The 14,096-nt window shown below is 43.4% G+C and overlaps 1 protein-coding gene and 1 long non-coding RNA gene across 2 annotated transcripts; one reads left to right on the forward strand and one right to left on the reverse strand.

Annotated features, from left to right (window-relative positions):
- LOC8054932 (polygalacturonase At1g48100) lies at positions 8,866 to 12,999 on the forward strand. The gene is made up of 7 exons (XM_002455977.2): positions 8,866 to 9,595; positions 10,832 to 10,963; positions 11,142 to 11,318; positions 11,412 to 11,453; positions 11,532 to 11,739; positions 12,032 to 12,222; positions 12,449 to 12,999. Exons 1-7 carry the CDS (start codon positions 9,143 to 9,145, stop codon positions 12,842 to 12,844), a joined length of 1,599 nt encoding a protein of 532 aa, XP_002456022.1. The 5' UTR covers positions 8,866 to 9,142; the 3' UTR covers positions 12,845 to 12,999.
- Positions 9,903 to 12,787, reverse strand: LOC110433842. Its single transcript, XR_002451225.1, has 5 exons — positions 12,657 to 12,787; positions 11,894 to 11,942; positions 11,523 to 11,690; positions 11,393 to 11,448; positions 9,903 to 10,251 (listed from the first exon to the last, which is right to left on the reverse strand). It is a non-coding gene; the product is annotated as an uncharacterized LOC110433842 (long non-coding RNA).

Here is a 14,096-nt window from a genome sequence, read left to right on the forward strand (position 1 = left end):
GCAGCATAAGCTTTGTGAGTTGCTCACAGCCACCTCAATGGGGATGTAGGGTTTATGTGAGAACCGGAACTTCGGTAAAACAAACCTCTTGTCTCTCTTTGTGTTTTTTAATTGAAATATTTTCTTTTCACTTGATCTTTTTGGTTGTGTGTGTTTGTGAGTGGAGGTACTTCATAGACTTGCTACTAGACACCCTCAAACACATCTAAATGTTTGGTTTGAACTTGATAGTTCTATGTGTAGTTAACTTCGTTCTCTCTAATGATACTAATTATATATGATAAATACTAAATTTTTCTGTATATATTTAGTCAAAATTGAGTACATCTCTAGTTAAAAAGGGGTGGAGGGAGTATATATGTCCTATGTTTCAAAAGTATAGAAAAGAAACGGAGGAAAAACTTCGGCTTAGATCGATCAACATAGGAGGCTCATCCACCTCTTTCCTCTTCTTCCTATTCTTCTTCTTCAACCTCCCTCTTTTCTTTCTTTAATTTCTTCTACTTCACCTTTGTCTTAGGAGGTCTCGTTTGTATTTTATGCAGTTAGGGGAGCTGGAGCCCACCATGCATCCTCTAAATCTGCCGACGTACCGCCCCTTAACTTGGATGCCTATGTCACTGCATGCATCCTTAATAACAAAAAAAAAAGGCCATCTTTGGCATCATGGTACGTAAGATCCATGATCTCACAGCGTTGGAAGATTTCGACAGATGGATCGGTAAACTAACCACGCTCATGCATGAGGTCACATTCGCAACGAGTACACATGGGAATTCTGTGGGGGACTGCTGCCGGAAAGGAACGCGAGCAAGTTGTCCAGCTTAAAATTCCCCCACTGATATATCTATAATCCATGGACACAATAACGAGATTGGAGTGTATCATTGGACATGGAGTTTGGACTCGACTGCTGATGACTCAAGTTTTGTATACTGTCAAAAAGCTCAAAAGAATTTGTTTGGTAGCGCTAGCTAGCTACTACTGCTATCTGGCCGATAAATCGGGACACAGCTTCCACGTAGCATCAATCACGTCGTTGTGTCGTGTTATATTAGTAGTAGTAGTAGAGAATTAGTACTATAATTCAACCGTTGTGTGTCGAGTTAGATGAGCAGCTCCTGCCTACCCAAAAACTACCACTGGAACCGAGTGCTCACACGCCATCTCGGTAGCCTTTGCGTGCACTACTGAGCGCGTCCCCAGATAGAAAAAGGCCACGTCTCCGGCGGCACAAGGCAACCCTCGCGCGACATGGGTTTCAGGACCCTCCGGAGCTGACTCTCGGCGAGTGCGAGTAGATTATGGGTTTCAGGACCCTCCGGAGCTGATGACATGGATCTCCGGACCCTCCTCCGGTGGCGGATAACCGAGCCATATGAATTTTATAGAGATGAAACTCCTCTCTCATCTGATAAAACTTCTTTATTTAATGTCTCTACCAAGTCAGCAATTTTGTTTATGTGACACCCTATTTAATGTGCATGACACTCTCATGAAACATGCATTGAGACTGGTCTTACCATGTCGCAGTGAGGCCACAAATTAAACCTTCTAACTCTTCAAGTTCAAGGCGTTCAGGCCACAAAATTAAACCTTCCAACTCTTCAAGTTCAAGGCGTTCGAGCAGTTTTATTAGGTGTTTGGTTGGGGATGGTACTGTAGCATTTGTCTTATTTGGTAATTATTATCCAATCATGAACTAATTAAGTTTAAAAGATTTGTCTCACAAATTATTTTCTAGCTGTGTTTTTAGTTTCGTAAATAGTCTATATTTAGTACTCCATACATGTGTTCAAACATTCGATATGACGAGAGTTAAACTTTACTAGCACCATCCAAACCAAACATGTCAGCAGGAAGTCCGAAGAAGAACACGTCTGATCGGGGCTACGCGCGAGCCAGGTTAAGGCCTTGTTTAGTTCACCTCAAAAACAAAAAACTTTTCAAAATTCTCCGTCACATCGAATCTTATGGCACATGCATGAAGCATTAAATATAGATGAAAACAAAACTAATTATACAGTTTGTCTGTAAATCGCGAGACGAATCTTTTAAGCCTAATTACTCCATGATTGGACAATATTTGTCAAATAAAAACGAAAGAGCTAGAGTAGAGAGAGTTTTATGAAAATAAAACTCTTTTGCGCTGTTTTCAAAATACGGATATGTTGGAAACTGAATCATAAAACTCCCATTAAAAATAGCGTAATGATCAAGAGAAATAATATTTGTTTTTTGCACATAGAAATAATTCCTAATTAACAATAGAAAACTGTAAACTGTACCTGAGTGGCAACGCTACAATAAAATTTAACCGAGGCGTATAGGAAAAGGGCTTAGAGGTGGGCGGACATTTGAATCGCCTCGATTCATGCTTGTGATTTCACTGAGGTTGGAGGACATTTGAACCGCCTTGGTTCAAGCCTGGGATTCACGGAGGCTGTCATTTTTATTAACCGAGGTAATTAAAATCAACCGTCTCACAAAATCATTTACGCAACCATCTCCTGAGGTACGTCTGGAAAAATAGGGCTATTTTCAAAGGCGAACCTCTTAAGAGAGGCTCGCCTCTGTTAATAAGACTGAGCCCAATAGAAGCTCATCTTGACCCGGATATAAAGAGATGAAACCCTAGCTCTCTCACTCAGCCTCTCTCTCCCTCGCTCAGCCATCTCTCTCCCTCCCTTTCTCCCTAAGCACGACGTGGGCGAGGAGAGGCGGGCCACGCCGTGGCTGTGGATAGGGGCCCAGCCGAGGTGGTAGCTCCACTCGTCCTTTAGCGCTCCTACTCCACCTCTTCATCGACCCCGACGTTGGGAGGGGCAGATCCGGTGGGCGACAACGCTCCTCCTCCGGCGTTGTACTCCACCTCTTCGTCAACTCCGACATTGGGAGGGCAGATCCAATGGCAACGAGGCTAGATCCAGTGGTTGGGAGGCCGGGTCTAGCGAGCGATGATGGCGATGATGTTTGGATGGGCTCGGCGGGTCCGTGAGTGGGCTTGCTGAGCTTGTCCACGGGGTTTCAATTTTTTGTTTTTTATTTGATTTATCAAGGCAAGACCAATCACTTCTGTTAAGGTCGGATTAATCATAACCTTTGTGTGGAGGCGGATGAGATGCTTACCTCGGTTATCATTTTTTGCCTGTCTCGGTTAAGTTTAATGTAGTAGTAGTACAGATTAAGCTTTTTATGGAGTATGTATATGAGTGCGCAACTATGGTTTGTTAAAAAAAGTAACCAATTATTATATCATTTATCCAAAAAAGAAAACACAACTCATGTATGCTACTTCTTTTTTTCTAGAGAAATTATGTATGTTACTTCTTTATTTTTCTTGGAGACAGATTTGTGGAAAACACCCCCGCCCTCTTGCAAAAATGTACAGGAAAACGGCATCTGTATTTTCTGGCCAAATTCAAAGGGGACGCTGCTGCTCTCTCCGGTCCGTTGTTTTCTACTGTGCTTTAGTTTGGGTTGGACCGAAATCCCAGCCCGCCTAACTTTAACGGCCTGCATGCTAACTACTCGGAACTGGATTGGAATTTGGCCATTTGGGGGTTGGTAGAAGAATGGAGGACGGTGAGAGAAAGGGTCTTTGTTGTACAAACTTAAAATGCTTGTCCAGTTAAGTCACAAAAAACACAAACAAAAAAAAAAGCTTGTCGAGTTGTCCTCCACTCTTGTCCCCAATATATTCCCCTCCAGGCTCCAGCTAGTACTAACACACTGTGTTGTCACAAGGAAAGGGCTGAATTCATTCTGGACCTGAGAAACGCACATTGCTGGACCTGGGCCTTGATGTCCCTTCGTGGCCCATCTTTCGCCGAGCACATCATCATCGGTGTCCACCGTTTTGCGCCTGCTGGTAACAAACACTGCAATCGACAAAAAAAAAGACCATCAACCCACAACTAGTGCATTGTACAGTGACTTTGGCATGTCGCATGCCGTACGTAACAGCAGGATAAATAACGTTTTAATTAAAAGCTAATCGAGATCACGAACAGTCATCGAGGTCACACTGGGCTGCAAGAGACAAATTAAAGGGGTTAGTGCTGGTGACATCACACCGCTAGGCGTAGCAGCGCCATACCGCCGGCCAATCGAGACCAAAATGTGCTGCATCATATGTGCCGACGAGGGCCAGGACGACGACGTACGTGGGAATGAAGAGGACATAAAGCAAACGGGATCGAGCACGAGCAGAGCACGGCCGGCCGGGCCGGGCCGGGCCCCCTTGGGGCTTGGGCTTTTGAGGATCGAGTTCGTCACGAGCGTCCCTCTGCCGGTTCACGAGTGCGCGCAAGCGGACAGCGCTAGCTAACTAGGTGGAGCGGAGGCTTCACGCTAGACCACCACGCGCGCGCGCCCTTTTTTTTTTTTTCTCCTTCGATCTACTGGTAATCACCATCCCCAGAGGCCAGAGCAGCAACAGCGTTTTCCGTGTGGTTGCAATTTGCAAAGCACCAACAGCGCGCAGCAGCACCACGGGCCACGGGGGTCCAAGTTGCCTGCGCAGGGCTCGTGGCCGGCTATGCGTGAGGATGATGGAAGCTCTTTGTGATGATGAATGCATGAACTAGCTAGAGCGGACGACGTCTAGCTTTCAGCTTTCGCGGGTATGTGCTATACTCTTGTGTGACGAGCAGCTGGGGTATGCTAATCAGTGAGTGGCCCCGAGCCCGGAGAATGATACAAATATTTTTTGACTGTATTTGAGACCGAATTTGTTTAGAGAGATTCAGATTTATCCGTATCCGAGTCCAAATATTCAACATCCGATATCGTATCCATATCCGAATACTTAAATCTCATATTATGATGTCAACAGCCAATCGTATCTTATTTGACATAATTGACATTATTCGTATTCGAATACGACCAGAAATATGAAAACAAATATAATATCGGTGATATCCATCCGTATCCGATCTGTTTTTATCTCTAGCTGAAAGTATTATTCACTGATTTTTTATAAAAGAAGAACACTGCTATAAACAGGCTCAATATGGACTTATGGAGTGCTATAGTGAGAAAGGCTGTGACGACCAAACCACGGTAAGGAGATAAACATGCTGTCCACCTGCTCTTGATAACACACCTACGCTACACCGTAGATATCACGCGCTTTTGTGTGTACTTGTAGCAGGCGATTAATGTCAATGTCTTTGGAACAGATATGACATGAATACCTGTCGCTACTAGGGTCAAGGGAGATACTCCCCGTTTTAGGTTTTCATACCACGAGTTTGATCTAATTTGTAAAAAATACGTGTAATATTTGTATCTCTAAATAAATTTGTTAAAAAATTAGAGTCAAAGATCTTTCAAATGGCACTAATTATGTACAATAAGTATTAATATTTTGTAATATATATTTAGTCAAAGTTATTTCTCAGAAAACGCAAACAACACTTATTTAGGACGGATGGGGTACATTTTAGAGATGTTGTAGATGCTTTTTTAGAGGTGGATGTTATACCTATGTTACTAGAAATTAAATAAGCGATTAAAAGAGACAGTTGTCTCAACAAATCATTTTCTAAATCATAGAAACAAAAACCTAGCAAAAATATAATTTGTAAATTTGGAGATACCCTCCCCAGACAACACATATGATTTTTCGCTCCACGATAATGTCACTTGTGACTAGGCAAAAACATTTAAGGTCATTTGGAGAATTCAAATATCAATTGTAAAAAAAATCAAACATAATTTCTCTTCGGTAAATAATTTCAATAAAAAATTGCTACAAAAGGGAAAACAAATGGGTTGCTATATATAGGTGTCAACCCCTACTTTTGTGTTTGCTTCCTTCTAAGGTGGAACACTCCCCCCTCTACCGATGTGGTTTTGGCAGATCGCTTACCCTCATTCATCCTCGGCGCAACAGTGAGCTGTTACCGCTCTTTAAAGGGTGGTTGTATATGACTTATTTTCTCGCAAAAAAAATCATCAGGTACAGTAGAAATATAAGGTTGATCGAGAGAAAAATAAAATACTAGACACCTGTCTAGCGCCCGACAAGAATTGCATGCTGCAGCGCTGTCGAAGAAACCAGAATACGACGACACACGCGTGTCCAAATGGACAAAGTGGTGAGGCCGTGTCGTCTTATGATCTCTGCATTAATTCACATATAACTACGAGTCACATGCTAAAGCTGGTCACCATACGCCAAGGGCCTTAACCACCACCACACATTTTACGACCTAGATTTGGGGCCCCAAGCGATCTACCCGGCCGGACAGACTGACTGACACAAACGACGGGTTGGAGCCGCATCTGCATGCATGTTTTTGCTTGCCTAGTTGTATCTCACGACTACTGTCAGATTGATCCCAGTTGGAGGCATCCATGCATGCGCATGCGCTCGTGAGGCCTCGACAGACAGCTACCGAAACAACAGGGCGTAGAAGCGTACGTATACGTACGTACATAGTACTAGTGACCCTTGCAGATCGCGCTAGGCGGATCGTAGCAATTATTATGGAGTACGTACGTGCCAGTTGCGTTACTGCCTGTAGAAGCAAAAAATGTTCCTATCTGCCATGCCCTCAATTAATCCTTCGGACCTGTCGGTGTACTTGTTGCCTTTAATTTCACCGAGCAGATGCTGCTGCAACATGCCAATCTATTGTGACATTGTCAAATGCATAAGCTTGGATGGATCTCACAGTCACAGCAAGCATCTCGTGAGTGAAGCAGAGCATTATTTGTCGGACACACACAGTGCATATGTCTAAGGAGTATACTAGTGCCGAATGACAGCATTGTGTACTCGCAATATATATACTATCTGATTACTGCTGCATTCATGCACTTTTAAGACTTGTGACGGCACCTGATAACGAGTATAAAAAAAAAGCGATTATATCTTGCCGGATGCAATCATGCAGAAATAGTGGACCAACATGTTATGTGATGTACCACTACCACCGCGGGAGGAAGAAGCAGCAAAGTGTGGCTCAGCACGTACGTACGTACGTGTCAGCCTCTGCGACTGCGAGCAGGAGCATAGCTCTGCATCGCTTTTGTACTGCGCTGGCGTTTCAAGCTCTGACCTACGAACAGAACAGCGAGCTGGGTCCAGAGCCTCTTGATTTGGTCCCTGTCTCCTATCGTCACAAGACATTTACAATTCCTCGAACCTCGGTTCTGTTCCAGCATTCAAACGCCAATCATCATTTTCTTTTTTTTAAAAAAAAAAACTTATATCTCTTGTTTTGGCCGTAGCAGATCTGATCCTGGGAGTCTGAAGAGGTCGCGGTAGAATCTGAAGCCGCCCTCGATCTCCGGCGCAGCAGCAGCCACCCGTGTCTTGCGAGCCGTGACCGATGGAGTCAGGCTAGAACCGAGCGCCCGCCCTGCCTGATCTCATCTCATCTGGAACAAGGACGGTGACGACGGCGCGTGCAGGGCATGGGCGCATGGCCAGCCGCAGCCGGCCGGGCCGGCGGGGAGGCCGCCGCGCCTCCCGTGTCCCGTGGACGGACGGACGGACGGAGAGATTGGGGGGATCGACATCGATTCCAAGCGGATGGATGGGTGATTGGACGACGACCGGAGGACGCAGACTTGCAGAGCAGAGCGGGGTGGTGGCGTGGGGGCCCGGCGGGCTAGTCCGGTTGCGGCAGTTGGGTCCTCCGGCCGAGGTGCGGACAAGCACGACGCTTCCGCCCGTGACCGTTGCCATGTGACCCCGGGAGAGCACACATGCGGACACGCGTGATGCCCTCCCAGCATCGCCGGCCGGCCGGCCGGCCCCCGCGCGTGGACGCTTTGCTGGCTTTTGGCAAAATGACTGTCTGCCAGAGGTGCCAGGACTGACGGCAACGCATGCATGCGCCCATGCCGATGCCGATGCCGCTGCCACCGTGGTGGTGCGTGTGGTCATTCCTGGCCACGTATGAATGTGCCTGGCTTGCCGCGGGTATTCCACGCTCCGTCACTTCTTTCTAGCCACACATGCTCCCGGCTGCTGCATCAAACTGAGTTTTGCCTAGTGTATGTCATTCCACACATGAGCATTTTCAGTGACAGCGCCTAAAAAGCTCATAAACTGAGTTTTGCCTCGGTCATGCCATGGCCCAGGCTCACGGAGTCATGGACACAGTGAATAATCGAATCGGTCGCCCACATGCCTGCCTTTATTTGGTTCCTGCAACAAGATTGTGCGCTGGCCACATAGGCATGGCTGTACTGTACACGGTACAGCGTAGCCATGGCAATGCCAGGAGCGCAGTAATGCTCCTTACAATTGAAAAGAAAAGGCAGTGCTGGATGACCTATCTTGCGACCTCTGTACGGAGAATCATGCAAAGTAGTAGTAGTCCGTATATAACTATTGTAACATGGCACGTCTGCACATGCCAATGGATGCTAGTCCAGGGCTCCAGGCAACGTTACCCATGAGCCAGGCACCACTTGGACACCAGTAATTGTGGTCTTTCAAAGAATAAAAGATACCGGTAGTTGTAATTTGATTCGGTTTACCTCCTGTTTTGTTGGTGAACTCCACGAACTCCTCGTTCGGAAGTTGTAATAATCTCCTGGCTCTCAATGAAATTTCTACAGAGCCTCAATAGCCAGAAGTTCAGTACTCCTCCCGCACACTGCTTGTGGTACGCCATGCAAACACTGCAGTGGATAAGTGTGTACAATTATTTTGTTCTGGCTAACCTCTAACTACAATTTCAAACAAATGATCATCAATGCTACAAACAGGAATGTCCATAAAAAGAATGCCGGGCTAATCCCTCACCTAAAGGAAAAAGGCCACCGGCAGATTCTCGTGTAATAGCACAACAAAGGAAATAAAACAGCGCTACAAATGACTATGGTGATGAAGAAAAAGGTGAACACTGCAACTTCACTGTGCAGATGTAAGACTGATACACATGTCTCCCTTGCGTGCACGTGAGTTGGGGCCACATATCCCAATCATTTTCCATTTCACTTTCACCTAAAATCCTGACAAACGGGAGCATGGCCGGCTCTGGGGTTTGCTATTTAAAACCCCTTTCTCTCTTTCCCTCCTCACAATCACAGGCCTCCCGCTCTGTGTTCTCTATCTACTACCCAGCACACAATACACACTCTAATCTCCACACAGCCAGTAGATACGGACAGAAGGATGAAGCTGAGAGCAAAAGGCCTCGGCCTCCTGCTTCTCCTTGTCCTGCTTGCTATTTGCTCCACCATTGAAGTCAGCGAGGCGAGAAGAGGCAAGCATTGGCGGTCGTCGAGGAGCTCACCAGGCTCCTCTCAGCTCAAGAAAGGCAAAGGAAAGAAGAGCAGCTCCCGCCGGCAACACGGCAGCAACCGGCCAAGTCCGAAGCCACCGGTCAGCTCCACGCCAAGCTCTGGTGCTGGTAAAGGAAATCAGAATCCATACCAACCAAGCCCGAATGCCCCTCCAAGCCCTGCCAATGGCAGTAGGCATTCCACTCCCAAGCTGCCGCCGACTTCAAGCTGTGGGAAGGGTCATCAACAGCCATCGCAGCCGCCACCAGCAACCTCGCAGGGTGCAGTATTCAATGTGGTTGATTTTGGAGCCAAGGGTGACGGAGTTACAGATGATACTAAGGTCAATAGCTTCTTTGCCCTGCAAATGCTCTGTTTCAAACAAAATTCCATTATAAAATTGTCAAGCATCATGCACTATCTGAGCCAGAAATCTCAAAATTGCAATTTCTTCCGTGAGTTTGCGATTTAGATGCTCTGTTTCAAACTGATCTTTGCATGACTTTCATGAGGACACAATGATGTCGATCACCTCCATCCAGGGGAAATGTCGTCCCAATGACATCTTGAGATTTGAATTTGCCATGCATATTTTCCTCTCCCGAATGCTTAGAAATTGGAATTTAGCATGTAATGCTAGCCTGAATTCATTTTGCCATAATCACCACAGCTTATGATGGTGAGCTTTTCAATGTGCCTACGATCATACCAGTTTTACTCTCACTGTCTCACATGATCTGCAGTACAGAGCCTGAAAAGTTGTCACCAGCGCCCTATTTTTCTGGAGTCTTATTTGCATGTTTGCATGTGTTTCGATCTGTTCCCTGTTTGGCTTGTTCTTTCCTTCTCACATGATTGTTGCATATAGCAGCATAATCAGATCCATTTACACATCTAGCTGGCCAAGTTTTTTTTTAAGTCATGGTAGAGAACAAAGTACACCAAGCAAGTCAGGATATACAAATGCAGAACCTTTTCCACAGCTCTTACAAGACGTTTCTGTGTACAGAGAAAACAAACAAAACCAATTGTAATATGAGATACCCAGGCTTTACAAGATAAGAGAATAGCGAACTTTCTCTCTATGGCATTAACAGAGCACAATTTTCTTACTTTTGCAAGAACACACTGCATGAACCAATAACACCATTTTTTTTGTTTTTATTACAAAGCCAAAAAAACAAAAAAAACAAAAACTCATGGAAATTTTGTACCGGGTTAATAACAAGAAAATAAGCCATACTTAACAAAGTTTTCCAATATGCACCGTCTCATTGTCTGAAAGCTCTATCGATCCTATATAATTTTTTATATTTTGAGTAACTTCAATTTTTTTGAAAGGAAAATAACTTCATTTTTTACAGTTTATTTTGTTTTTGTGTGGTCATAAACTGGTTCTTGTTTTGGCACAGTGACCAAAAAGAAATAAGACATAGTGCAACAGCTGACTACCCTGCTTAGGGATCTGGATTACTGTGTTTTTACCCCCCCCTTCTCAGTTAATTTTGTGATGCTAGATTCCAGAGGACCGTCTTTTCAGAAATCTAGAGCTAATAATTGTACGTGCATTTGCATACAGGCTTTTGAAGGAGCGTGGGCTGCTGCCTGCAACCAGGGGGCATCTACAGTTCTCGTACCACCAGAACTAGAGTTCCTTGTTGGGCCAATCTCGTTCTCTGGACCTTACTGCAAACCGAATATTGTCTTTCAGGTAATCATGCTCTCCCAAATGATAAGATACTCAAAAGGGCTTTCTCAACATAGCTTGAATTGACCAACAAAAAGGTCAAAAAGTAGGACAGGACTGTATTTAATCTAATTTGAGATGCGCACCAATGGAAGACTAAGTTCATTGAGTAATGTCGTTTAATGTTGTACTCACTTTGCAGCTGGAAGGAACAATCCTAGCTCCAACCAGTGCTAAATCCTGGGGTTCTGGCTTGCTCCAGTGGCTGGAGTTCACCAAACTAAATGGAATAGTTATTCAAGGGAACGGCATTATAAATGGGAGAGGGCAACAGTGGTGGACCTACTTAGACCCAGAGGATGAGGATGATGATGACACGGTGAGAGCTGGCCACCAAGTGTATAATTTTCTATTAAGTACTCAAAAGAAAAGTTGGTCATGTTAAGTGCTTACTTTGGATGCTTTCCTGCAGTACGATGTGGAGTTTGAAAGAATGCCACAGATTAAACCTACAGTAAGAATCACTAATGCACACTATTATCATACCATACTGAAATGAAGTAATGAAACTCTGATTTCATACCTGATGCAGGCATTGAGGTTTTATGGTAGTTTCAACGTTGTAGTAGCTGGTATCACTATTGTCAACAGCTCACAGTGCCATCTTAAGTTTGACAACTGTCAAGGAGTGATGGTCCATGACGTGACTATATCCTCCCCTGAGAACAGTCTCAACACTGACGGAATACACCTGCAGAACTCCAAAGATGTCAGCATTCATCATACAAACCTGGCTTGTGGTAATTCCTTAAAACTTACTGTATATCTCAATTCAAGAGGCATCTAGGCTATATTCATGAAACTCAAAAGTTTTGTTTTGCAAAGCTTTGCAACAAAGACACATTTCCATCAAGAACACTAAATAAATAAGACAAAAAAAATACAAAGAATTACCTAGGGTCAACCGAAAGCCTGCATCTCAGTTCTGTTTCGCCTGTATACTCTGCACGTCAAAGGACATGTTTCAGAGTTAAAGAGTACACTGAAAAACTTCTGTAAAGTAGCATAATCCTTTTGTCCTATTCGATACAGGTGACGACTGCATCTCCATCCAGACAGGATGCAGCAACATAAATATACACAACGTGAATTGTGGACCAGGCCATGGAATCAGCATAGGTGGACTAGGTCGAGACAACACAAAAGCATGTGTATCAAATGTTACAGTAAGAGACGTCAACATGTTCAGAACCATGAATGGTGTCAGAATCAAGACCTGGCAGGTAAGCTTGAGAACATAAGTACAAAAAAAATTCTTATTCAACATCAGACATTAGTACATAATAATATCACAATAGAAAAAACTGAAAAAGGAAAGAATATGTATATGTCACCATTTGATATCTATACAAGCAATAACCTTGGAAAGTTCCAAGAAGAAAAATGATGATGCCAGCCAAAACAACAATTCCTACTGAGCTAAACAAAGTGAAATCTCATTTCTCGCAGGGTGGTGTAGGATTGGTTCAAGACATAAGGTTCTCAAATATACAAGTCTCAGAGGTTCAAACACCCATTATCATAGATCAGTTTTATTGTGACAGAAGCACTTGCAGAAATCAAACATCAGCAGTGGCAGTATCAGGAGTTCAATATGAGAATATCAGAGGAACATTTACAATCAAGCCTGTCCATTTTGCATGCAGTGACAGCTTACCTTGTTCAGGAATCTCTCTTACCGGTGTGCAACTCAGACCAGTGCAAGTACCCCACTACCACCTGAATAACCCATTCTGCTGGCAAGCTTTTGGGGAGCTCTACACTCCAACCGTCCCTCCCATAGCTTGCTTGCAGATTGGAAAACCTGCTGGCAATAACTTACAGTCATATGACGACATATGCTGAAAGTGCCTTTGTCTGTTGATTGGTGCTTATCCATGAGTGGTCGTTGTGATACATGCGACCCCATTTGCACCATTGCTTGTTGATGTGCACATATACAGATATTTTGAGGTCATCTTATTACAACATTTTAACTTTTTCATCAAAGTAAACATAAATATATTCATCCAAAATGGTCATATAGCAAGAGTATGTACTTGAGTTCTCCACAATGAGTAAACACAATGACAAAGATTGTTTGTTTAAATAAGTGTAAACAGGGCTACAGCAAAGGGCCGAAAGATAATTGATAAACAACAGTAAACTGCAGCCGTACATCTACAATATTGATACCTAATCCTGAAGAGTGAGATTAATAATTAGAAGTCGATTCCTAAAGGATACCAACCAGAAAAATCTCTTGGATCAAATACGAAAAGAAAATGATTGCTTGAAGAAACTAGAGAATGGTTAGAAAAATGAGTAAATGTAATATAGCCAGTTTCTAGTTAACCAATATGACATATTGCAATGCACAAATATGATATACCACTGTTAACACTTAGCAAAGGGGGTATTGATGGGTATAGCTGAAATAATTATGAAAAATGGAGATAAAAATGTTCTATAAATATGCAGAAAGAGGAAATAACTAATAAAAACGTGGTATTTAGAAATTAATTCTGATGTAGATAACATGCATATGCATACATATTCTTTGCTTTGTTTTCTAGAACCTCAGCTAAATAATAAAACAAATCAGTGTAAAAACAGTAAATATGTAAGGTCCTGCAATGGATTACTAACTTCACCATTCATTGACACATAATGAGGAAAAAGGAAACTGAAAGCAGCATTTAGAATTGTTAAATATATTATACCAGTTAAATAAAAGATAAACATAGCATATGTCTTTGATTTTCTTAAATTTTTTCAACTAAACATGGTATATCCTATGTGTCACCAGCTGTCTATTATCAGGAAAAAGTATGAATTGGTGGAGAATTTTCCTTCTATCAGACATATTATTGTCTCCATTCACACTGGTTGCAAAAATTCTTGAAGCTCTAATACATAAATCAATATTTAAAACTTAGATAATCATAGGTCTAGTGATCGAAGCGTTCCTATTGATTAATCTAAGATCACATTTGTTACGTGGAAGTTCTATATACCTTAAACTCCATAATTCAAAAGTTTTGGGAAGCTGGTGATGACCATTTGTTAATGAACTACACCATCTGCAGTCCATATTGCCCTTGCATGCTTGTCCAAC

Source organism: Sorghum bicolor, chromosome 3 (genome assembly GCF_000003195.3).
Source record: "Sorghum bicolor cultivar BTx623 chromosome 3, Sorghum_bicolor_NCBIv3, whole genome shotgun sequence".
NCBI classification, from domain to species: Eukaryota; Viridiplantae; Streptophyta; class Magnoliopsida; order Poales; family Poaceae; genus Sorghum; species Sorghum bicolor.